Genomic DNA, 24989 nt, shown 5'->3' with positions numbered 1-24989 from the left:
TCATCAATTCCCTTGAGATTCTCAACCTTTTGTTCTTCCATATGAATTTTGTTTTTATTTTTTCTAGATCATTAAAATATTTTCTTGGGAGTCTGGTATAGCACTAAATAAATAGATTACTTTAGGGAGTATTGCCATCTTTATTATGTTCGCTCGGCTTATCCAAGAGCACTTAATATTTTTCCAATTATTTAAATCTGATTTTATTTGTGTAGAAAGTGTTTTATAATTTTGTTCATATAATTCCTGACTTTCCTTTGGTAGATAAAGTCCCAAATATTTTATGGTATCCAAAGTTATTTTGAATGGAATTTCTCTTTGTATCTCTTGCTATTGGATTTTGTTGGTGATGTATAAAAATGCTGAGGATTTATGTGGATTTATTTTGTATCCTGCAATTTTGCTAAAGTTATGAATTAATTCTAATAGCTTTTTAGTAGAATCTCTGGGGTTCTCTAAGTATACCATCATATCATCTGCAAAGAGTTATAGTTTGGTTTCCTCATTACCTACTCTAATTCCTTTAATCTCTTTCTTGATTCTTATTGCCAAGGCTAGCGTTTCTAATAAAATATTCAATAATAATGGTGGTAGTGTGTTGGAATCCTTACTAACTGCTAAGTAGTTAGAGTTGATCTAATCTTACAAAAAGATGTTTTGGGCAGAACCTGAAACAAGGTACTAAGTAGAACTACCCATAATCCCTCTCTCTGGAAGGAGCATAAATAGGCCAATGGGCCAGTTGGAGACTTCTTGGGAGAGGAAGACTCTATGAGTCGAGATTTCACCGGAATGACATGAAGACTGGAGCTGGCTGGAGGCTGAAGGACCAGACCTTTGGATTTAAAGACATTCGGAGAGAGCTCTTGGAACCAAGCAGAGAGATAGGCCTCTAAGCTAACCGGGCTATATTGGAAATAATAAAAGATCTGAACTTTTATCACCTGGCTGCTTTTTGAGAAGAAAAGGATCACCACAGTAGTGGGCAACCTTGTTTCACTCCTGATCTTACTGGGAAAGGTTCCAGTTTTAAATATATGCTCCTGACTATTTTAAGGAAAAGTCCATTTATTCCTATCCTCTCAAGTGTTTTTATTAGGAATGGATGTTGGATTTTATCAAATACTTTTTCTGCATCTATTGAGATGATCATAGGGTTTTTGTTAATTTGGTTATTGATATAGACAATTATGCTAATAGTTTTCCTAATATTGAACCAGCCTGGGAAAGGAAACCAGCAGGTATAAATCCTACTTGGTCATAGTGTATTATCCTGGGGATGATTTTCTGTAATCTTTTTGCTAACAAAAGCACCAATATTCATTAGGGAGATTGGTCTATAATTTTCTTTCTCTGTTTTCAACCTACTTTTTTTAGGTATCAGTACCATTCAATACCTATTTTTTCAAATAATTTATATAGCATTGGTGTTAATTGTTTTTTAATTGTTTGATAGAATTCACATGTAAATCCTTCTGGTCCTGGGGATTTTTCTTAGGGAGTTGGTTAATAGCTTGTTTTGTTTCGTTCTCTAAAATGGGACTGTTAAGTCTATTTATTTCTTTTTTCTGTTAATCTGGGCAAGCTATATTTTTGAAGGTATTCTTCCATTTCATTTAAGTTGTCGAATTTATTGGCATAAAGTTGGGCAAAGTAACTCCTAATTATTGCTCTAATTTCCTCTTCATTAGTGGCGAGTTCTCCCTTTTCATTTTTAAGACTAACAATTTGATTTTCCTTTTTCCTTTTTTTAATCAGATTTACTAAGGGTTTGTCTGTTTTGTTGGTTTTTTCATAGAACCAACTCTTAGTTTTATTAATTCAATAGTTTTTTTTTTACTTTCAAGTTTATTGATAATCTCCTTTTATTTTTAGAATTTCAAGTTTAGTGTTTGACTGGAGATTTTTAATTTGTTCCTTTTCTTGCATCTTTAGTTGCAAGCCCAATTCATTGACCTTCTCTTTCTCTATTTTATGCAAGTAGACCTCTAGAGATATGAAATTTCCCCTTATTACCACTTTGGCTGCATCCCACACATTTTGGTATGATGTCTCATCATTGTCATTTTCTTGGGTGAAGTTATTATGTCTATGATTTGCTGTTTCACCCAATCATTCTTTAATATGAGATTATTTAGTTTCCAGTTATTTTTTGGTCTATTTTCCCCTGGCTTTTTATTGAATGTAATTTTCAATGCATTATGTTGTGAAAAGGATGTGTTTACTATTTCTGCCTTACTGCATTTCAGTTTGAGATTTTTATGTCCTGATATATGGTCAATTTTTGTATAGGTTCCATGAACTGCTGAAAAGAAAGTGTACTCCTTTCTGTCTCTATTTAGTTTTCTCCAGAGATCTATCATTTCTAACTTTTCCAGAATTCTACTTACCTCTTTGACTTCCTTCTTTTTTATTTTGTCATTTGATTTATCTAATTCTGAGAGTGCAAGGTTAAAATCTCCCACTATTATAATTTTGCTGTCTATTTCTTCTTGCAGCTCTCTTAATTTCTCTTTTAAGAATTTAGATGCTACACCACTTGGTGCATGTATGTTTAATATTGATATTGCTTCATTATCTATGCTACCCGTTAGCAAGATAAAGTGCCCTTCCTTATCTCTTTTAATTAGATCAATTTTTGCTTTTGCTTGATCTGAGATCAAGATGGCTAACCTTGCTTTTTTGGCTTCACCTGAAGCATAGTAGACTCTGCTCCACCTTTTACTTTTACTCTGTATTTTTCTTCTTCCTTCAGGTGTGTTTCCTGTAAACAACATATTGTAGGATTCTGGCTTTTAATCTACTCTGCTAACCACTTCCTCTTTATGGGGGAGTTTACCCCATTCACATTTATGGTTAAAATTACCAATTCTGTATTACTTGCCATCTTATTAACTCCTGTTTATGCTTTTTTCCCTTCCTTCCCCCTTACCCCCTTCCCCAGTATTAAACTTGTGAGCACTACTTGCTTCTCGCAGCCCTCCCTTTTTAATATCCTTCCCCCCACCTTAGAGTTCATCCCCCTTATCTTACTCCTTTTCCTTACAATTTCTGTATTGCCTTCTGCTTAGCTTATTAACTTCCCTTTTCACTTTTCCCTTCCCACTTTTCAATGAGGTGGGAGAAGTTTCACCATAAATCGAATATGTCTAAAATTTTTCTCTTTAAGCCAATTCTGATGGCAGTAAGATACACACTATGTTCATTCCCCCTCCACACTATGTTCATTCCCCCTCCATTCTTTCTCTCACATATAATAGGTTTCCTTTGCCTCTTTGTGAGATGTAGTACCCCCACTTTACCCTTTTCTGGGTACAATTTCCTTTCCACCTCTAGTTTCTAGAACAAGGTATACATATATTCTCTATATATTTTTATTGTACAAATATAGTCTCCAAGATTTCTTTTTACCTTTTTAGGTTTCTCTTGAGTTCTATATTTGTAGATCAAACTTTTTGTTAAATTCTGGTTTTTTCATCAAAAATAGTGAAATTCGCTTATTTCGTTTGAATGTCCATCTTTCCTGGAAAAAGATGCTCATTTTGGCTGAGTAAGTTATTTTTGGTTGCATACCAAGTTCCTTAGCCTTTTGGAATATCATATTCCAGACTCTTCGATCCTTTACTGTGGACGCTGCTAGGTCTTCAGTAATCCTTATTGTGGCTCTTCTGTATTTGAATTGATTTTTTCTAGTAGCTTGCAGTATTTTTTCCTTCATCAGATAGTTCTGGACTTTGGCCACTATATTTCTTGGTGTTTTGATTTTAGGGTCCCTTTCAGTAGGTGATGGATGAATTCTTTCAATGTCTATTTTACTCTCTGTTTCTATAACTTCTGGGCAGTTCTCTTTGATAATTTCCTAGAAAATAGTGTCCAGGCTTTTTTTTTCATCATATTTTTCAGGGAGTCCAATAAATCTCAGATTGTCTCTCCTAGATCTATTTTCTAGGTCTGTTGTTTCCCCCAGAAGGTATTTGACCTTTTTTCCCCATTGTTTCATTTTTTGGTTTTGTTTGACTGATTCTTGATGTCTCCTCGAGTCATTCAATTCCATTTTTTCGATTCAGATTTTCAATGAAGTATTTTCTTCACTTACTTTTTTTATAGCTTTTTCTAATTGTCCAATTGAGTTTTTAAAAGAGTTGTTTTGTTCTATGGACTTTTTTCCATTTCGCCAATTTTATTTTTTAGAGAGCTATTTTCTTTTTCCGGTTCACTAATTCTGTTTTTCAAGGATTTGATTTATTTATCCACTCTATGTTTAAATGAGTGGGATGACTTATCCAGACTCTTGCCAAGCTTCCCTTTCCTTTTCCCACTTTTCTTCTAGCTCTCTTATGAGAGCCTTTTAAATTTCTTCTATGAGAATTTTTTGTGTTGAGGACCAGATTATATCCTCATTTGGGGATTCATCTGGAGACAGTCTGTTTTTAGTCTTTTCAGGATTTAAAGTCTGCTCTCTATTCATATAGAAGCTATCAATAGTTAAAGTCCGTTTAAATTTTTTGCTCATTTTGTCAGAGAAGAATCAAAGAAGACAAACTAGCAAAAAAAAAAAAATCCAAATGCAATCTGCTTTTTTTTTTTTTTTTTTTGGGGGGGGGGGGGCTGGATGGTGTTACCGAGCTTCCTCTACAGAGTCGGGGGGAGGGGGAAAAGGGAGTGGAGTAGCAGCGCGGCACTAGCAGGACATCAATGGCTGTGCTGTGCCTGTGCTCTGAGATTCCGAGAGCGTGCTGAGACATTGTGGGTGGGTGTGGCCAGGTCCTGAGAGACCCTAGCTTTTCAGGTTATAGTCTTCACCTTCTGTGTTTTTAGCTTCTCTGCTTGTCTACTGGCTTGCTGCCAGGACAAAGTATCCAATACTGTAGTAAAGCTCTCCCCACAGAGATGGCTGAGATCACACCCCACCCCCCTCAGGTCTGCTCAGCTGTGAGCTGCCTGCTGTGGCCTCTGCCTGCCCTCAGCCTGCGCCAGAAAATCATCCCCGCCCTCGAGCAAAAACAAACCTTTTCTGGCGAATTTCAAGGATGTCTTCTCTTGGTAATTATTTGTGGGTTGTTTTTTTTTGTTTTGTTTTGTTTTTTTCAGTCAAGTACTAATTCCGAGGCTTGTCATGAAATAAATTCTGGGAGAAAATGCAGAGCTTAAGTAAATATGTGCCTCCTCTCTGCTATCTTGGCTGGAAGTCGATCATTTCTTATAAAACAATAATATTCCATAACATTTATATACCATAATTTATTAAGCCATTCTCCAATTGATAGGCATCTATTCAGTTTCCAGTTTCTTGCCACTACAAAAAGGGCTGCCACAAACATTTTTGCACATGTGGGTTCCTTTCCCTCCTTTAAAATCTCTTTGGGATATAAGCCTAGTAGAAACACTGCTGGATCAAAAGATATGCACAGTTTGATAACTTTTTGAGTATAGTTCTAAATTGCTCTCCAGAATGATTGAATCAGTTCACAATTCCATCAACAATGTATTAGTGTTCCCCAGTTTTCCCACATCCCCTCCAACATTCGTCAGAAATAAGTTCTTCTAAAATCCTTTCACCAAAATTTGTTTGGTCTCATAGTCTATATGAGGAGTAAAGGAAAGGAAACAATCATCTTACTGATGTTCCAGCTTTTCTTGTTCTCTCTTATAGATTAGTCTCCAGGAAAATAGGTAGGAGAATAGCATTCTTACTATCACCAGTTCAGTGCTGCGTAATCCTCTCCCCTTGTCATAAGGTCTTTTATTTTAACTTCAAGGAGAGTGGTTGTAACAAGCTTATAAGTCAAGATTCTTCTATTTGCAGTATCTTCTAACTTGTCTGGCATCTTGACTCCAAAGCATGGTAAATGCTTTTTTAAAATACCCTACTTTCTGAGTAATATTAGAACCTCAGGCAATTAAACTTTTGTTAAACACCCAGAAATGCAAAAAAATTATGGGGATGGGGGGGGCGGCAAGGAGAGGGGTGGGAAGGCACTCAAATTGCTCCTGCCAATTTATATAAACATTTATTGAGCACTATTGCTTGCAGACCACTGTACTGAATGTCAGGGGGGACACTTCAAAATGAGAAGATTGAATTATTGTGTGGTTAGTCACACAAAGTCAAAGTCAGTGAAAAATCTGCACTACATGAAAAGTTAATTCTCTGGGACTCTGTTTCTTTTTTAAATTCTTTTTTCTTTATTAAAGCTTTTTATTTTTCAAAACAAATGCATGGATAATTCTTTAACATTAACCCTTGCAAAACCTTATGTTCCAATTTCCCCCCTTCTCTTACCCCATCCTCTAAAGGGTAAGTAGTCTAATATATGTTAAACATGGTAGAAATATATATCAAATCCAATATATGCATACATATTTATACAATTATCTTGCCACACAAGAAAAATCAAATCAAACCAGAAAAAAATAAGAAAATAAAATGCAAGCAAACAACGAAAAGAATGAAAATGCTATGTTGTGAACCATATTCAGTTCCCACAGTCCTCTCTCTGGGTGTAGATGGCTCTCTCTATCACAAGACCATTGGAACTGGTCATCTCATTGTTAAAGAGAGCCACATCCATCAGAATTGAATTGATCATCATATAATCTTATTGTTGCTGTGTTCAATGATTTTCTGGTTCTGCTCATTTTACTTAACATCAGTTCATGTAAGTCTCTCCAGGCCTCTCTGAAATCATCCTGCTGATCATTTCTTACAGAACAATAATATTCCATAACATTCATATGCCATAACTTATTCAGCCATTCTCCAACTGATGGAACCCACTTAGTTTCCAGTTTCTTGCCACTACAAAAAGGATTGCCACAAACATTTTTGCATATGTTGGTGACACTCAGTTTCTTAAGTAATTGGGACTCTACCCTTGTACATATCCCTTCTCAGTCTATTACTTTTAAGCACTGGTGTAACTTTTAGGGAAATTCATCTCCCATTTTTGTTTGATTTGTAATTTCAAAAATGATAGTTTTTTGGATTATTTGTTGCTAGTCTCATATCTTTTAATAAAAAAGGAACTTGATCATTTTCAGTCAAAATGCTTTTAGCAAGATTCCAGTGTTTTAGATAAGTCCCTTTTTCAATAATTGTAATGTCAGCCCTTCAAAGAGAGTTTTCACATTTCTAGGATTTCATAGGAAAGGGGCTTCAGAAAGACAAGACATTTGTTATTATCATGAGAGTCATAAATTTTCCATCTCAGTACTTTGAAAAAAAAATCACAGGAAAATTAATGTGAAAGGTCTTCTTGTGGGTGGGTCAAAATGTCTTGTTACTATAATTCTTGACACAGATTTGGTATCTAGCAATAGCCTAGTTCTGTTATTTACTATTGTGTGATCATAAACTCTCTGGGACCCCATTTCCACATTATATAATGAGAAAGTTGTTATGGAATAGGGTTTTTTAGCCTTTTTTTTTTTTTTTTTTTGTCCTGGACTCCTTTGGTAGTCTGGTGAAACTGATGTGGTTATTCCTAGTCAGGGAATCAAATGATTCGATTCTCAGTCAGGGAACCAAATGATGTGGTTAGGGAACCAAATAATGCAGTTTAGGGGTAGTGCAGAGAGTAATGGGAACCCTTCTTTAGTCAGCCACAGGTCCAACATTAAAGTATCCATGAACCCGAAGTATTAGACTGGCAAAAAGGAAGTTTATTGTTGACAATACAGAAGCCAGCTTTCGTTAGGAAGACTGACTTCCAGTGACAAAATGCTGGTAGAGAGATAAAGGTCCTAGCAGAGAAATTCTGGCAGAGAGATAAGCAGAAGTGTTAACACTGAGAAGAGAACGTCTTCTCAGTGGGCAGGAGTCCTGACAGGCAGTTATGCCAAGGAGAGAAATCTCTTGACAAGGCATGGTCCTGCTTTGGGGCCTTTGCAAAGAAATGAGCCCAAAATTGCCCTTTAAATAGGAAATCTGAGTTTCAATTAAATGAAATCACTTCAATGTTGTCACTGCCCCAGGCCTAGATTCCCAGTTGAGTGAGATCATTTAAGTTCCTGGACTAATTTTCAATAGAGGGTACAGCCAACTACTCAATAGAAATATGAGGTCCAGATCTCCAGTTAAATGAGATCACTTAAAAGCTAAGTAGGGAATGGTCCTGGGCCAATCTTAATGAAACCACTTAACTGCTCCAAAGAGAGGATCCCTGTCAGGAGAATTTCAGGGTTCACCCCAAAAATCAAGGACAGTTTCAAGGTTGCCCCATCAAAACCTATGACTCTTCTCACCATAATGTTTTAGAATGCATAAAATAAAATATTCAAGATTCTAAAGGAAACCAATTATATTGAAATAGAAAAAAAAATTTTGAAATTCATAGAACCTTTGCTCTAGATAATCTTTAAGATCTTTTCTAGTTCAGTTCTAAATCCTACAATCTATTTATTTTTATGAAGAAGAGAGATTACTAGATGGAATGAACAAATTAATGAATAAAAATTTGTTGAACACTTATTAAACGTAAAGCATTATGCTGAACTTTAAAAACTAAACTAGAAAATAAATGCAACTCCTAATTTCAAGGACCTCAAATTTTATGAGAGACAATTCACAGAGATTTCAGCTACAAGACAGAAAGATCTTATGGTCCTTAGCAAGGGCAGAATACCTTTTTTAATGTCATTAATATCATTTAATGTCATAGAAAAAAAATTTCTGTTTTAAATGTTGAACCATGAGACAGTGATAAAGATTTTGATGTTAAAAATATTGGAGGGAGGGTGAGTAGTGATGAAGGGAAGGATCTTCAGTAGTTACTGCTACTGAGGAGGAAGTTGCCAGGTTAAATCTCTTGATTCTCTGAATGATAGCTTGAGGGGCTGGGCTGGAAGTAAGCCTGATCATTGGGGGGAATCTGCTGTTCTCTGGGACTAGTTTTTATGGCCTTAGGTTGTCTTATCAGAGTCAGGGGAGAGAGATGATGGTTGAAGTAGTGACAGTAATTTCATTTATCTGGCACAGGCCACATCCTGTCTCTTCCACCTCAGGGTACCTTGCTGCTTCAGCTGTACTGGTTTGCCTGCTTTGTAGATAGCAGTTGATCTGTAATGGGTAAAAACTTTTTGATTAATGACTGCTGGTTTGGAAGCAGAGTTAGTATAATAAGCTACTATTCCAGAGATTTTAGGTTTACATTAAAGAATACTGTATCGTCAGTATCGTCATAGTGAAGTGAGTGATAAGTTGTGGAAGGTGATTATATAAACCACAGGTGCCACTCTGTGGTGTGTGCATAAAAAAGTTATTGCTATTAAGATTATTGCTTGAGAAAAAGGAAAGAGATGTCGCTATTCAGCTTTTTAAGAAATTATCTTTGAAGTTATCTTCAAAGAGAGTGGTTGTAACAAGCTTATAAGTCAGGACTTTAACTCTTTCTCTGTGTATTTCCCCCCTTTCCTCTTCCTTTCTCTCTTTTCTCTCATCTCTTTTCTTTCTTCACCTTTTTTTTTTTCCTGCTTCTTTTTCTTTTCTTCCCCATTTCTAGAATTCCTTCCTGAAAAGAAGAAAATATATTACCTAAATACCTAAATAATAATTTAAGTACAAGTGACATTTGGGAGTATTGGAACTCTCTCATTCTAGGAAGGATATTATTAAGAACCTTTCAGAGTTAGAACTCTAGACTGTTTAGAGAGAATCTATATTATTTGGTACCTGATTACTGCTGATTGATTGATCGATTTTCCCAACTTAGTGGTGTACCTCCCAGTAATTCCTTACATCACAATTATCCTTCATTTTCTCTTTCATTCCCAATGTCTTGCAGCTGCTGATTGGATTGCTAAGATTGGATTTTGTCACCAAGTACCTGCCTGACACATTAATTAATGCCTATTTGGCAGCCACAGCACTGCATGTCATGATGTCCCAAATGTGCTTCATCTTTGGGATTATGGTTCGTTTTCACTGCGGTGTTATCGCCTTCTTTTATGTGAGTAGTTACAAACCCTGCTTGGAGATAACTGCTTCCTCAGAGATGGGTGGAAATACTTTGATTATGAGCTTCTTTTTCTTAGAAATAATCTGAATTGAAAAGACCCAAACCAATACTGACTATATATCATTTTCTTTTTATCTATCAAAGGGTCTCAACTTCTAGATTTGGGTAGTTAATTGCAGTAGAATCAAACTACTATTTGAATTAACTGTCTCCAATCTAGTCTCTCACTATAGTATGCCTTACATTGAAACTTAAAATCAGAAAAAAAAAGTCTCTATGGTTCTTTTCTCTGGTCCTTATTTTAAAATTTTTCTAAAAGCCACATCTATATAACATGCCTAAATTATCAATTTGCTCAAATTATTAATATGCTCAAAAAGCATATATTTGAGGCTCTGCTCAAATTTCCAATATTATTGTTTTAAATTTTATTTTAAATTTATATTGTGCCTTTCCTCTGGAAAATTCAGTTTAAAAAAGGAAAAACTAATCTATTCATGAATGCTAGAAATGTGTGGCAGTCAACCTAGATTATGATTTGAATTATATGAACTGAAGATCATTGAAAATATGATAGTATGAACTGATTAAATAGAATCCTGGTACTTTGTGCCAAAATAAGCAAAGCAAAAGCAGTACAGAGAAGGATCCCTTTTCTTAGTTAAGAAGTTCTGCTTTTGTTCTTTTTTTTTTAATTTTTTATTTAATTTTTTATTTAATAATTACTTTATATTGACAGAATCCATGCCAGGGTAATTTTTTTTACAACATTATCCCTTGCACTCATTTCTGTTCCGATTTTTCCCCTCCCTCCCTCCACCCCCTCCCCTAGAAGGCAAGAAGTCCTATATATGTTGGATATGGCTGCTTTTGTTCTTAACATATTTTATGGTTCTTTCAGAGGGCTCACAACACACTCTCTGCTAGTCCCATATCTCTAGAACTTTTGTAGCTTTGTTTGATAAAGTTAGGACACACTAAAAAGAAGACTATTATGTCCCCACTTAAATTCTGTGATTGTGTTTCTTTTCAGAATCTAGTTAATTACTGTATAGCTCTCCCAAGAGCCAATTCTACTAGCATCCTGCTGTTTCTGATTTGTATGGTGGCTTTAAGAGTCAACAAATGTATCAAGATCTCTTTCAAACGATATCCCATTGAATTTCCCATGGAATTTGTACTGGTAGGTACTGTCCTATGTTAGTAATTCAGATGATTATATAAAGTTGCCTATTATTTGGTGCTACTTGAAGCCAGAAACCCCTATTTCCTTTCCAGTGACTCCTGGAATTAACCTTTCTCATTGGCCTACTAATGATTAGAGTTATTGTATTTCCAGTTGTTCTATTAGTGAACAGCTCTGGGGTATTGAGTAAAAAAAAAAAAAAAGTCACTAAAGAAGAAAAGGGAGTGTGGTGCCAAACTGACAGAATAAGGCAGGAACTGGCTTGAACTCTCCCAAATATGCCTCTATACAATTGTAAAATAATTCCTCAAAATGAATTCTGGAGTGATAGAACCAAATAAAAGACAGGATGATATACAATTGTCCAGCCCAAGACAAACTGAAAAGTCAATAGGAAAGTTTTTCTCACTCAAATAAAAGGGGGAGCACAGTCCAGTGCAAGCAGCATCTGGGCAAGTCAGCAGTAGGCTATGCTCCAGCAAGTCAGCAGGAGGTCTCAAGTCTCAGCAAGATAATGGAGAGGTCCTAGAGCAGCAAGCCAGGAGTCAGGGCCCAGGGCCCTGGGGCCAGAAGCTTAGGTCAATGCCCTTGACCCTAGGAAGCCAACTTTAAAAGTCACAAAATAGGCTGAGAAAAAGAATAACTACAACAAAAAGAACCTGACCATAGAAAGCTATTATGGAGTCAGAAAAGATGAAAACACAGACTCAGAAAATGACCATAATGCCAAAATGCCTACATGTGAAGCCTCAAAGAAAAATGTGAATTGGTCTCAGGTCCAAAAAGAATTCCTATAAGACCTCAAAAGTCCTCAAAAAGGATTTAAAAAATCAAATAAGAGAGAAGAAAAGAAGTGAGAGTCATATAAGATAATCATGAAAAAAGAGTCACTAGCTTAGTAAAGGAAGCATAAAAATGGGAAGAGGGAAGATACACAAAAATTCATTAAAGAAAAATACTCTTTAAAAAAATAGAATTGACCTAATGGAAAAGAAGGCAGAGAAATCCACTGAAGAAAATAATTCCTTAAAAAGTAGAATTGGGCAAGTGGAAGTCAATGATTCCATGAGATATCAATAATAAGATAAAATCAAAAGAACAAAAAAACAAAAACCCCAAATGTGAAACATCTCATTAGAAAAACATCTGTCCTGGAAAAGAGAGATAATTTAAGAATTTGCTAGAAATTGTAGCTATAACAATAAGAGAAGAAAAAGAATTTGAAGGAATTGGAATAAACAATGAGGAAACAAAACTATCACTCTTTGCCTTGACATGGTATATTTAGAGAATCAATAAAAAAATTGGTTGAAATCATGAACAACTTTAGCAAAGTTGCAAAATATAAAATAAACCCACTTAAATCATTTCTATATTTTAAACATATCTATTAAAACATTTCTATATTTTACCAACGATGTCCAGCAACAAGAGAAAGAGAAATTCCATTAAAAATAACTAAACAATACAAAATATTTGGGAGTCTTAACTACCATGGCAAATTCAGGAACCATATGAATATGATTATAAAACATTTTAAACATAAAGTCAAATCTAAACAATTGGAGAAATATTAATTGCTCATGGGTAAGCTGAGCCAATATAAGAAAAATGATAATTCTAACTAAATTAATTTGCTTGAAAATTCAGTGTCATACCAATCAAGCTACCAGTAATTATTTTACAAGGTTAGAAAAAATATTAAAATATATTTGGAAGAACAAAGGATCCAGAATATCAAGAGAATCAGATGAAAAAATGTGAAAGAAAGTGGCCTATCTGTACCATATTTCAAACTATTATAAAGTGGTAATCATCAGAACAATCTCTGGCCTAAGAAACAAGAGTGATGGATCAGTGGAGTAGATTAGGTACATAAGAAACAGTAATTAATAACTATACTAATATAGTGATTGATAAAGATCCAAGCTTTTGAGGTGAGATAACTTACTATATGACAAAAACTGCTGGGAAAATGGAATACAGGATGGCAAAAATTAGGAATAGGCTAACACATCACACTATATACCAAGTTAAGCTCAAAATGGTTTAGACATAAAAGGTGATATTAAAAACAAATTAAGGAGCAAGGAATAGCTTACTTGTCAAATCTATGGAGAAGGGAAGAATTTATGAAAAAAAAAAGAAGAGCATTACAAGATATAAAATTGATAATTATAATTAAAAAGGTTTAATGGTTAAAAATTATAATTAAAAAAGGTTAAAAATTATAATTTTAAAAGATTTTGCACAAACAAAACCAATGCAGGTAAGGTTAGAAGGAAAGCAGAAAAGTAGGAAACAATTTTTATTGCAGTATCTCATATAAAGGCCTTGATTCTCAAATATACAGAGAACTGAATGAGATTTATAAGAATTTAAGTCATTTCCCAATTGATAAACAGTCAAGAGATATAAATAAGCAGTAGAAATGAAAGTTCTCTATAGTAATAGGAAAAAATTCTCTAAATCATTACTAATTTAAAAAAATGCAAATTACAACAACTCTTGAGAATCACCTTATACCTATCAAATTGGTTAATATGATAGAATAGGAAAATGATAAATATTGAATAATTGTGGTAAATAGTGAGAATGGTCATCCTTGCTTTACCTCTGCTCTTATTGACAAGGCTTCTAGCTTATTCCCATTAGAGATAATGCTGCTGGTGGTTTTTGATAGATATTACTTATCATTTCAAGGTAAATTCCATTTATTCTTACGCTCTCTAGTGTTTTTTAAAATAGGAATGAATAATGTCCCATGATGTGGGACAGTTGGGATACTAATTCACTGATATTAGTTTTGAACTTATCCAACCATTCTGGAGAGCATATTCCCAAAGCACTATAAAACTGTGCAGGTTTTTTGATCTAATAATACCACTACTACATGTCTGTATCTCAAAGAGATTTTTTTTTAAAGGAAAAGGACATGTATGTATAAAAATATAGAAACTCAGTAACAGCAATATTGTATGATGAACGTCAATTACTTAGTCATTCTCTTTAATACAGTAATCCAAGACAATTCAAGATTTTTTTACTTTATTTCAAATTTATTCATTTATTTTTTGGCCTGTGTCTTCTTTCACAACATGACTACTATAAAGATGTTTTGCATGATTGTGCATGTATAATGTATATCAAACTGCTTACCATCTCAAGGATGGCATTGAGGGTGGGGAGAGGGAGAGAACTCAAATTTTTTTTAAATGAAATTGTCTTTAAGGGAATTTGGGAAAAATTTAAACAAAGAAAAGCTCAAAGGAGGATAAAAAAACCAGAAAGATGCACACTGTGATAAACTTTAAAGATAAAATGTATAATAATTCTTTACCCTTGTATAAAATTAGTACTTTTAATTTACTCAGATTATTTCCCATCTGTTAACTCATTTGGTCCTTGTAATACCTGTAAAGTAAATAAGAAAGTAATATTATCAGTGTTTTATAGATTAGGAAATTGAGGCAGGACAAGGTCCAACAATTTGACTAGGTTTACATAGCCAACAAGTAACAAATTCTGACTACCTGCTCCATTTTTTTCCCATCTATCTTTCAGTCGATCTCTTTGGAAAATCCAGTTGTGATTCTTGGCAAATAAACTGACAAGTGTTGGAGTTATTCTAATGTTTATTCTATGTAAAATATCATGAGGGCTGACTCAAAAGTTATGGTGCTTAGAAATCCTTTTTATGTTTTTCCATGTATTTGGGTATGATAAAGCCAAGTATAAAGAATTCAAGAAGTGGTTCATGAGTAGCTCTGGACTAATGATCTAATTTGATCCATAGATTTTCCCTCTGCTTGGTTGCATTGTCATCATTAGCATCAATCCATGGTATTCCACAAACCAAATCTAACCTTACTCAGATTTGGTCTAATTTTTGGAGCTAATCCTAGGAAAAGGGTCTATGGGTAAGGGAGTAAGAAAAATTTTCATATATACTACAGAACTTAGATATTGGCATCTTCTTTCGATGATTCTACTTTAATGAGAGTAAGTGGTTAACAGTTACCAGAATGTTCTTTTCCTATCAGGTAATTTCTAGAAGAAAGGATTGATCTTTCTAGAGAGAAATAAACATGAAAAACGATTCAATTGATTGAGAACTTTCTAGATTATAAAAGGCTAATTATGATTGTGATTCTTATTAGTATCAGAACTATGAAAAACCTTATTTTTACTGAGGCCACATGCTAAAATGAATTTCCAAGTTCATAAATCCTAAGAATTTGAGTCAACTTCTCTCTCAAATCACTGCAGTTGTCTTGAGTTTGGAGAGCTAGAAAAGAAAAAAAAAAAAAGCCAAACCATTTATTGTTCTTGTAGACAGAATCTTAAAAGAATCGTTCATTCTGGCCCTAATGCTGAAGACTTCAGGGAAGGCAGCATGGGGTCTTTGATTTTTTTATTAATTTTTTTTTTTGCTATATAGAGCAAAATTCTTTTTTAAAGTAAGACAAATATGGTTCTGATGCCCAAGTTAGGGAAAGAGAAAACAAGAGATAGAGAACCAGAGAGCAATTTTCCTACTGTGAGATATGACCTTCAATGACATTTCCTTAGTGTACTACATTCTTAATAGGTTCAGTTTTACAACTCAAGATGAAGTGAATGCAAAAGAGGAATTATACTAGCCCCCTCTTCACTGTATCTTTATCTTGTTGCTGGCCCTTTATGTTTGCAGGTGTTCATACTGGCAGAGGCTTTTAAACCCCTGCCCTGTTGTAAGCAAAGCACAGGCCTAAAATGGTTATACTTGCTCCCCCTCTCTTTTTTTTCCCCTTAAATCTAGATTGTTTCCTTCACTATCATCGCAAACAAGATCCACATGAACACTGAAACCAGCAAGCACATTGTTGATATGATTCCTTATAGGTGAGTAATTTCCTATTGTCCAGATTGTTCATCCAACTGTCCCTCCTACCCCTTCTCAACTTCAGGATAATCTGATAAACTCATTTGGCAATTTCAGGCAATAGCAGAATTAGATATATTGACTTTGATTAGCATCAGAACAGTAATCTTCTGGAAGAAAATAGCAGGACAGGGTATATAATGAAATTGTTCACTAATTGCTTTATATGAGTCAAGGACCATTTATCTGAAGTAACCTGCTCTGTGTCAGGCACTCTGTTAAGAACCAGAGATATAAATACAAAGAATGAACATTCTCTTAAGGAGCTTATGTTCTTCCCTGAGCAATAAAATGTATCTGTTTATTGTGAAAAGAATGATCTGTAAACTTAGTTGTATCAACATCTTAGGCCTAGAAAAGGTTCTGATTTATATAACTGATAATTTGACAAAACAAGCACAGCCCAATTTACAGAGTTCAAGTCTCTTTCTATTCCAGTCTATCCTTCATTCAGCTGTCAAAGTGATTTCCTTAAAGTCAAGTCTGATCATATCACCTCCTACTCAATAAATTTTAATGACTTCATATTACCTCGAGGATCAAATCTAAATTTCTACCTTTGGTTTTTAAAGCCCTTTGCAACTGGCCCTATCTTGTCTTTCAAGACTTCTTAAACTTTTCTGCTCTCAATATAATCTAATCCAGCAACACTAGCCTTATTGCTCATTCTCATCCTGATTCTTTAGACTTACTGCAAAATCCTAACTCCCTTTGCTCCATTATATATACATTCTAAATGTAAATAGAATTGGTTGGGATTAGCAAAGTCTTTTTGTGTTCCTGTCTTCTTGAATGTTGTTATTCTGAAAGTGTACTCCCCAAAGAAGACATTGTAGATGAAAAGCAGGAGCAAAGTATAGATCATCTATACTTTGGATTATCATTTTATTACTAATGGAAAAAAAATTCACATTTATTGAGTACTATTACTAGACAGCCTTGGATGACTTCATATCTAAATGAAGGAATCAAATAAAAAGCACAGAAGATGGTTCTATGATTGCTACAATAACTACCGCTACTTTCTAGTTTATAAGGTATTTTTACTTACATTATTTCATTTGAACAGCACACTAACCTGTGTGTGAAAGAAGGCTATGTAATGTAGTAGAAATAGCCCTGGATGTAGAATCAGAAAGTCTGGGTTTGAATTCCAGTTTTGTGCTTGTATCGTTTGTGATTTTATCTAAGTTGCTTCAGTTTCTTATTTAAAAAATAAGAGGGTTAGACTATGATGATCTCTTGGGAGGGAATATGATAAATATTTTCATATATTTAAATGAGTGTTTTGTGTTATTTTTGTTATTTATATGATCATCTTTTTTTCCTAATGTTAAGCTACTATTGAATCCCTGATATAAATACAAGTTAGATACAGGGAGTAATTTTTTGTATATATTGATAGTCTTGTTGCTAATATTTAAAATTTTTGTATCAATATTCATTAATGTGTGGTGAGAACACTTAGTACTTCCTTTAAAGAGAACATGTAGGATTACCCCATAAGAGAGCATAAGAGAATATGTAGGGATATGCCTGGAAAGAGCATGTTGGGCCATCACCTTCTGTGATCCAGTTACCAAAAAATAAGGTTAATATGCTTGAATCCACCAGAATCAAAAATTTGAATCAGAAAAGATCTTTATTCTTTCTCATGAGAAAGGGCATAGATCCTGTCATCCAAACAGCTACAGCCAAGGAGTGTGCCAAAACTCACAAAAAACAAAGCTTTTATTCTTCAGCAGAGTGCACATTCTCCCTTGCCAGTCTCATATTACTATTTGTTGATGAGAGTTCACAATCTTTGCAAGGCAAAATCAATCCTTCATTATCCTAATTATTCATAGCTATCTATAACCTATCAGAACACTATTTTCTACAATTCTTTATTATGCATTTCCTTTCACCAAATTTAAAATCATCCAGTTGAGAGGGAGCTAATATTGAAGGGGAAGGGAAACTTGTTCCCGATACTGAAGTTGTGGTCCCTTTAAGAAACTGTCTTTCCTTTTAATTTGTGATCTTTTTTGGAGTCTTAGCCCCTCCTGGGGAAGGAATATCCCCTCAGATAAGTTATCTTTCAGGGATGCCAAAAACCTTTGATTCAATTAGAAATCCTGGTCAAAAAGCACCCCTTTGAAGTGTTAATTCCAATAGGAGATCTGGGTTAGAAACTGATAAGCATTTAAGCCTGGGAACCCTGGCTCCTGAAGCTTCAAGACTCCTTAAAAGGGCAGTTTTGGGGTTCACTCTTTGCAGAGGGCCAAGCAATTTGCTAGGACCCTGCCTAATGAGAAAGCATTATTTTCTCAGTGCAAGAATCCATTTCCCCAATAGGACTTTGCCACTATAGAAGTCAGTCTCTTAGCAAACTGATTTCCATGCAACAATAAACTTTCATTTTTGCAATTAATAACTCTGGATAAATGAATTTTTTCACTTTAAACCTGTGGCTGACCAAAAGGGGATTTTTAACAACTGTCTTATTGCCACTAACCTCATCACCACTGGGAGTCAAGGGAATACAAACCTCATCAATATAATTTGCATTTGCCATATCTTGAGTTGTAAAACTGAAGTTTTTTTTTAGTTTTAGGTTTTAGTTACACACATAAGAGTGTACTACTGAGGAAAGTTCACTGAAAGTCACATTTCACATTAGGAAAATTGCTCTCTGGTTCTCTTTCTTGCTTCCTCCCTCCTTAGTTTAGGCATCAGGACCATATTTTTTAAAAAAAAATTTTGTGAAATTCCTCCTTTCTTAATTACTGAGGATAGTTTTTTATCACTTAGATTCAAATTACTCTTTATATATCTGATGAAATTTATTTATACGTTCTTAATTATGACTAGCGAATAACTAATAAAATGAGGTTGGGGCATTCTCCAAAGGCCCAAACTAGTGGTTTGTTTGTATTATATTCCGTCTTCCTTCATTGGCTTACTTTAAATCTTTTATTTCTCATTTAATTAATTTAGGTATCTTATATTTTTGTGGATAATTATCCATATCAAGTAGTTCAATATCTTTATTTAATAGATGAGAAAAACTCATTACAAGAAAGTTGATGTGAATTGCTCAAGGGAGGTCTTTGGTTCCGATTCTTAGAATATTTTGGTGACAGAATTTCTCATGTTTTGCATGTGCTTTTTCCAGTCACTTCTTTGCTGCTACTTGATTAAATCCAGGGTATTGAGACTTAACTCCAGAGCTAAGCTTCTAAGGCTTATTCTTAGAAGTGTTCATCTAGGGTATGCTGTAAGAGAAAATACTTACTCTGGCCGCTTTTCTCCCTTTTTGTATTATTTGCCAAGTTCATGATTTTTGCAGCCAAGGTCAAAAGAAATTTTTCAAGTGTAATGCTAATCAGGGACACTATTTGTACTTTGTAACAAGAATGTGCCCCTTTCTGACTCCAAGAAGCTCATTTGCATATGAAAGGACAAGGAAACTCATCTGAGGGTTGACAGAGATAAAGAACTTTGCCCCTCATTCCCACCATCAACAATTGACATCTTATAGCAGAAGCATATGACTATAGGAGACATGCACTTGCATTGCAACCTGAGAAAGGATGTATTTGTAGAATCCAGCTTGAAAGTTGTCAAGTTATCAAGGTATTGAGGGTCCAGTACCCATACCTGAGATCTTGCTCAAAAAGATGGTGTGTAGGACAGTGACCCTTACCCAAATTGAAATCAGAGACTCTCAAGGTAAAAAGCAAAAAAAAAAAAAAAAAAGGATTTATTACTATCTTGCCAGAAAGGGCAATTCCTAACAGTCAAGGTGTCAATAGAGAAGTGCAAACTGGAAACTGAAAAAACACAAGGTTATATAAACCCTAACCAGCCTCCATTTCCCTTCTGAACTCTCATTTATTGGGAGGTTCTAATTTATCCAGAGTCCAGACACAAAAAATTCTAGTCAATAACACACTTTTTACTATAATATGTACTTAAATGTTAATGAAAAAGGGGGGGGGAAGGGGAAGGGAGAACAGGAGTGAAATGTTCATCTAAAATAATTGAACACCTGCAGCTTTTAGCTATAGCTCAATTTGTTATTGAAAAATCTCAAGTCACAATTAGGGCATAGGTCAAGGCCACATTCTTATGAGAGATCATCATTCAATATAGAGCATTCAATCCCTCCTCTTATTTATTAACCTTTGAAGATCTCTCACATCATTCTTTTTTTTTTTTTAAATAACTTTTTATTGACAGAACCCATTCACATCATTCTTGATGTATTTCCTCAACCAAATCATCCTCAGTCTCCAATCCCTCTGGATCTGGTTTGTCCTTTTTCTCTACTAGGGATCATTCTCCATCTTTTTAATACTTCAGGTCTAACGGTCCCTCCCCTCCCAGTTGTTAAATATTTGCCATCCTGACCAGTGATGTCTGTACTACCCTTGTGATAAGCTGTATTACATAGAGGAGGAAAGACAGGGAGTAGTATGATTCCACTTCCTATCAGCAGGAACCAAAGAATCTGTTTTCGCCAGCTGCCTCCAGACCAACACCAACAAGAGATATTAAATGGTGAGGACAGGTCTGGAGTGGGACATGGGTCAATTTTCTGATATCTTTGGCAATTCCCTTCATCACCTGTCCATTATTTTCCATTTTCACACAGCAATTAATTCCAGCAAGTGGATAGATTTAACTTCCCATAAACTCTACCTTCTTTAGCCAACAAGCCAATCTATACTGGCATATTGCTTCTCTAATCTGAATGGCCTGATCGGCTAATAAATCCAGCTCCTTTGTCAACTGATTAGTAATCATTTCGACTGTGGCCTGGAGTCTGATGAACCTATTCAGCATACAAATTGGAGTTCATCTGGGTCATCTACCATTCCAACTATTTGTGTCCCCAGTAATTAGAACAGGTAATTAGAGTAGGTAACTCTTCACAAAAAAAAAAAAAAAAAAAAAAAGATACCTATCAGGAAAGTCAGCAGCAACAGAAAAGCCAAAAGAAAGGCAGACAAAAATAAGTAGCAACAGATAGATGACTAGGCCAAATACGTCCCTACTTAATTAGGATATAATGACCACATATTTTCAGATAGGAAACTGCAAGATCTGACTCCTCTTTTCACACATGTGCCATGGTCATATTTATTCCCTATTATTTGTGCTACTTCATGAATTCTTTCCACTTGTCTGGGACAGGATGGATACAAGAAGACCCCCTTTCCCAAATTAACTAATCAGAGACAGCTTCAGGTACAAAGAAAAAGCATTTATTTAATCCCTGTAGGAAGAAGCCATCCCAGTTCCTGCCTGTACTCCCGGAACCTGGCAAGCTTCTGGCTCGTCCAGGGTTTAAAAGCCAAAGATCTGAACCTTCTCAATGGATAGACTAAAAGGACATAACCATCCTTGACCAATGGTCACCAATGTTGGCTGCCTCCCACAGGTCACATCCTGTAACTTCTCGTATCCCAAGGTTCAAAGTTCATCCCTCCAGAGATCATATGACTTCCCCAGCGTCCCAGCTCTGGGAACAGGGATCATGTGACTCAATACTGAGAAATACTTCACCTAATCAGTCCCATTCACACTGATTCTGGACATATTTGTACTCTAGGTTTATAGAGATGTTTTATTTCTTACTATGCCATTTCAGTAAGTGTCTTTGCTTTGAGATAATTGTATTCACTGGTTAAATAAAAATTGGGGCTTATGAATATTAGTTCTAGGAGTGCAGACTGATAGAATACCTTAAATCTGGGATAGTAGTCCTCTGGGGAACCTAACCTATAAGTACTTACTAGAAAGTCCTTCAAAAAGATGTTATATAAAATATAATCTATTTTATTAAGACTGGATTTTTTCTATGTCTTAGGTATACAACTCTACAAAGTTAAATGTACTTGAACTTGCTGAAGGTATAAGGAAAAATTCAAGAATATAAATAGCTAGACATTTGCATCTTTTTAATGAAACTATTTCCAAGACACTTAAAAGATTTATTTTTAACTATTAGTAGTTCACAGAAATAGAAACAATGACAATTTAGACTTAAAGTTTTACTTCAAGTTTGAACCTTAAGAACAATATCCCATGTTATTAAAAAATCACCATTTAGTAGCCTACTAGCAAAATTCCCTTTATGGAATTAGCATTGTCCATAGAAGCACAGTTCATCTATTTGCTGTTCAAAACTTCTCCTAGATGAGATCCTCAATGTTCAGGAAACTCAATGATAATTATTATTAAGACCAACTGTGTATTTATAAAATATATTTTATTGAAAATGACCAGTCTTGACCAATGTAGAAATTCCTTTTGCCTGGCTATGCATATCTATTAGGAGAGGTTTTTTTTTTTCTCTAATGGGAGAGGGAAATGTAAAGAGAAGTTCAAAAAGAAATAAAATAAATCCTTAAGTGAAAAAAATTAAAAATTTAATAAATTTAATTATATCTTTTAGAAAATCTTAGTGCTCTTTTATGTTTGTAGCATTACATTTTACTACTACTATTTCATTTTTAACTTTGCTAAATCTTTGTAGAGATTGTTAACCTAAATTTATAAAAAGCTCCAGAGGAAAAAACTACTTTTCTCTAGAGTGAGAAGAAAAGCTGAGACTATATTTTGGATTTTCTCATTCCCATCTTTATATCATCCTCCTTCTAGATCAAACTACTAGGATGCTGAGAAATCAAGGATGAATGTCAAGAATTGATGTAGAGGCCATTTACATAGTCTCCTTTCTGTGTCCATAACACTACTGTAGACTTAGTTTTTAACTTGGTGGTATAACTAGAATGAGGGATTTGTTTTTTGGTTATTTGTTTTCAAAATTCTTTCATGTAAACAGTGCTTGTCAGTTCTTAAAACACTTACATATAGCATTTGGCACTAAGTGATTGTTGACCTGAAGTTATAGATAGGAAATCTTAGGCATGAAAAGAAAGTAACTGTCTTGTTTTCAAGATCAGCTGTTATCCACTGGTGAAACTGTATTTGAAACTCAACTTTCTTACTTCCAATTCTTTTTTTTTTTTTTTTTTTTTTTTTTGGCAGCTTCCTATATCCTGAACCAGCTGAGCTGAAGCTTTTGCACATGATTGTTTGTCATGCTCTCTCCCTGTCCATGGTGAGCTACATTCTGCTCATCTTTATAGGCAAGAAGATTGCTTCCTTGCATAACTACAATATCAATCCTAACCAGGTAAGTGCATAGGCTCATCTCTACTAATGCTTGGCTCATAAATCCTTGGCTTCTTTTCTGATCTTGCCATTAAGAAAAACTGATTGTTCTTTTTCAGAGAATATTCTTAGTTAATAATTCACTGGCTCTCTAATGTCTAGGGGACATTTGTCTCTGCTATCTATGGAGACAATATGAGTTGTTTAGAAAATACCTTAGTTATCACTAAAGCATTTTTGAAGGGCAAGGAACTACTTTCCTATGAAGTTATTTGGATATTATTTCCCTTATAGATGTGGCCTCATAAGCCAGAAGGTGTGTTTATAGTGTATAAAATAAAGCTTTTCTCTTTTCCTTCTGTTTTCAATTCTTCTTCCCCCTCAGTCTTTTTTAAAAATTGATTTTATTTTTTTTTAAAAACAGAACAGGGACAATTAGTTGGTGTAATAGATAGAGCATTAGTCCTGAAGTAAAGAGGACCTGAGTTCATATCTGGCCTCAGACAATTAACACTTCCTGATTGTGTGATCCTGGGCAAGTCACTTTTAAACTCACCTCAGCAAAACTCCAATTGCCTCAGCAAAAAACAACAACAAAACAAAAAACAGAAAAGAAAAACAAAACAGAACAGTTGTCAAGTGCTCACCAGAACATGAGAGGATTCAAAATACATAACAGTAAATTATTGTAATGCCAGAGAAACTAAGGTGAGATAGAGGTTAGAGAATTATAATTATTTAATTTATTGGAGAGTAAGTCAATTGACTGGATTGGACTCTCCAAGTATCCAGTATCAAATGTGGGGTATAGAGATTCTTTGTAGGGAGTCATGTCCTGACCTACGGGACCAGAGAGTGTGGAACCTGAAAGAGAAGAGAAGGGGCAAGAGACAGGAGACGTGTAGAAGGGAGACAAGACAGATTTTCTGATCAAGTCTCGTTTATTGTGGGCAAAAACAAGTATTTATAGTGGGTTGTGAGGAAGTGGGGGTCCTGCGAACTCAGTACAGAGGGGGGCTCTAGACAAAGAATTAGTTTCCCACCAAAAGATGAATTGATCAGGGGCCTTTGATGATGTAGGAAGCTCTAGGATGTGATTAGAAGGCATCTAGATGTCTGCTTATGCAAGGTTAGAGTAGTCTTAGGAATGTGGCTTTATGGCCTGTAGATTAGTGTTGGCTCCCCAGAAGTCCCCCTTTTTGTATTTATATAAAGAATCAAATATAGAATTTTTCATTTCCCGACCTGTGCCTGGCTTAGGTTGTCCCTATGAGGAGAAGCCTTATCCATCATAGGAAAGATGTACAGAAACATCTCTTCCTGGCTTAGGTTGGCTAGTCCTTGAGGGATCTTACCTGTAATTGGCTAACCAGGTCTCCATGTTTTTCGAAAATTTTTGTTGCTCATATGAGCATCAAGGGGGTCATCATCAGTCTCAAGGCAATGAAAATGTATATGGATGGGTTTTGCCAGTGCACTATCTATCTGGGACTTTACAAAGGATGTGATTTTCCGAAAGACCCAGGATCCAAAGGACATAAGTACAAGAAAACCAATTAAAGGCCCAAGTAAGGGAAGGATATAAGGGAGGATCCCATGGAGCCCACTCCAAAGAGGGTTATCAAACATTTCTTTATGCCACTTAATCAAATCTTCCTGGAGCCTCCTAATTTTTTCCCTTACAATACCGTATTTGTTAGCATAGAAGCAACAGCGTTCTTGGAGGGATTAACATATCCCTCCTTGCTCTGTAGTG

The 24989-nt window shown here is 35.0% G+C and overlaps 1 protein-coding gene across 7 annotated transcripts in view; it reads left to right on the top strand.

Annotated features, from left to right (window-relative positions):
• The window catches only part of SLC26A8 (solute carrier family 26 member 8), a 160680-nt gene that overhangs the window by 28221 nt on the left and 107470 nt on the right, over nt 1–24989 (top strand). For all 7 annotated transcript variants that reach the window (XM_051996511.1, XM_051996512.1, XM_051996507.1 and 4 more), the window contains 4 exons: nt 9783–9947; nt 10990–11139; nt 15944–16026; nt 23108–23255. In XM_051996511.1, coding sequence (XP_051852471.1) covers nt 9783–9947; nt 10990–11139; nt 15944–16026; nt 23108–23255 — 546 coding nt within the window. The remainder of the gene's footprint in view (nt 1–9782; nt 9948–10989; nt 11140–15943; nt 16027–23107; nt 23256–24989) is intronic.

The sequence above is a fragment of the Antechinus flavipes genome, chromosome 4, assembly GCF_016432865.1.
Source record: "Antechinus flavipes isolate AdamAnt ecotype Samford, QLD, Australia chromosome 4, AdamAnt_v2, whole genome shotgun sequence".
Taxonomy (NCBI): Eukaryota; Metazoa; Chordata; class Mammalia; order Dasyuromorphia; family Dasyuridae; genus Antechinus; species Antechinus flavipes.
This window is presented reverse-complemented; position numbering and strand designations above follow the sequence as displayed.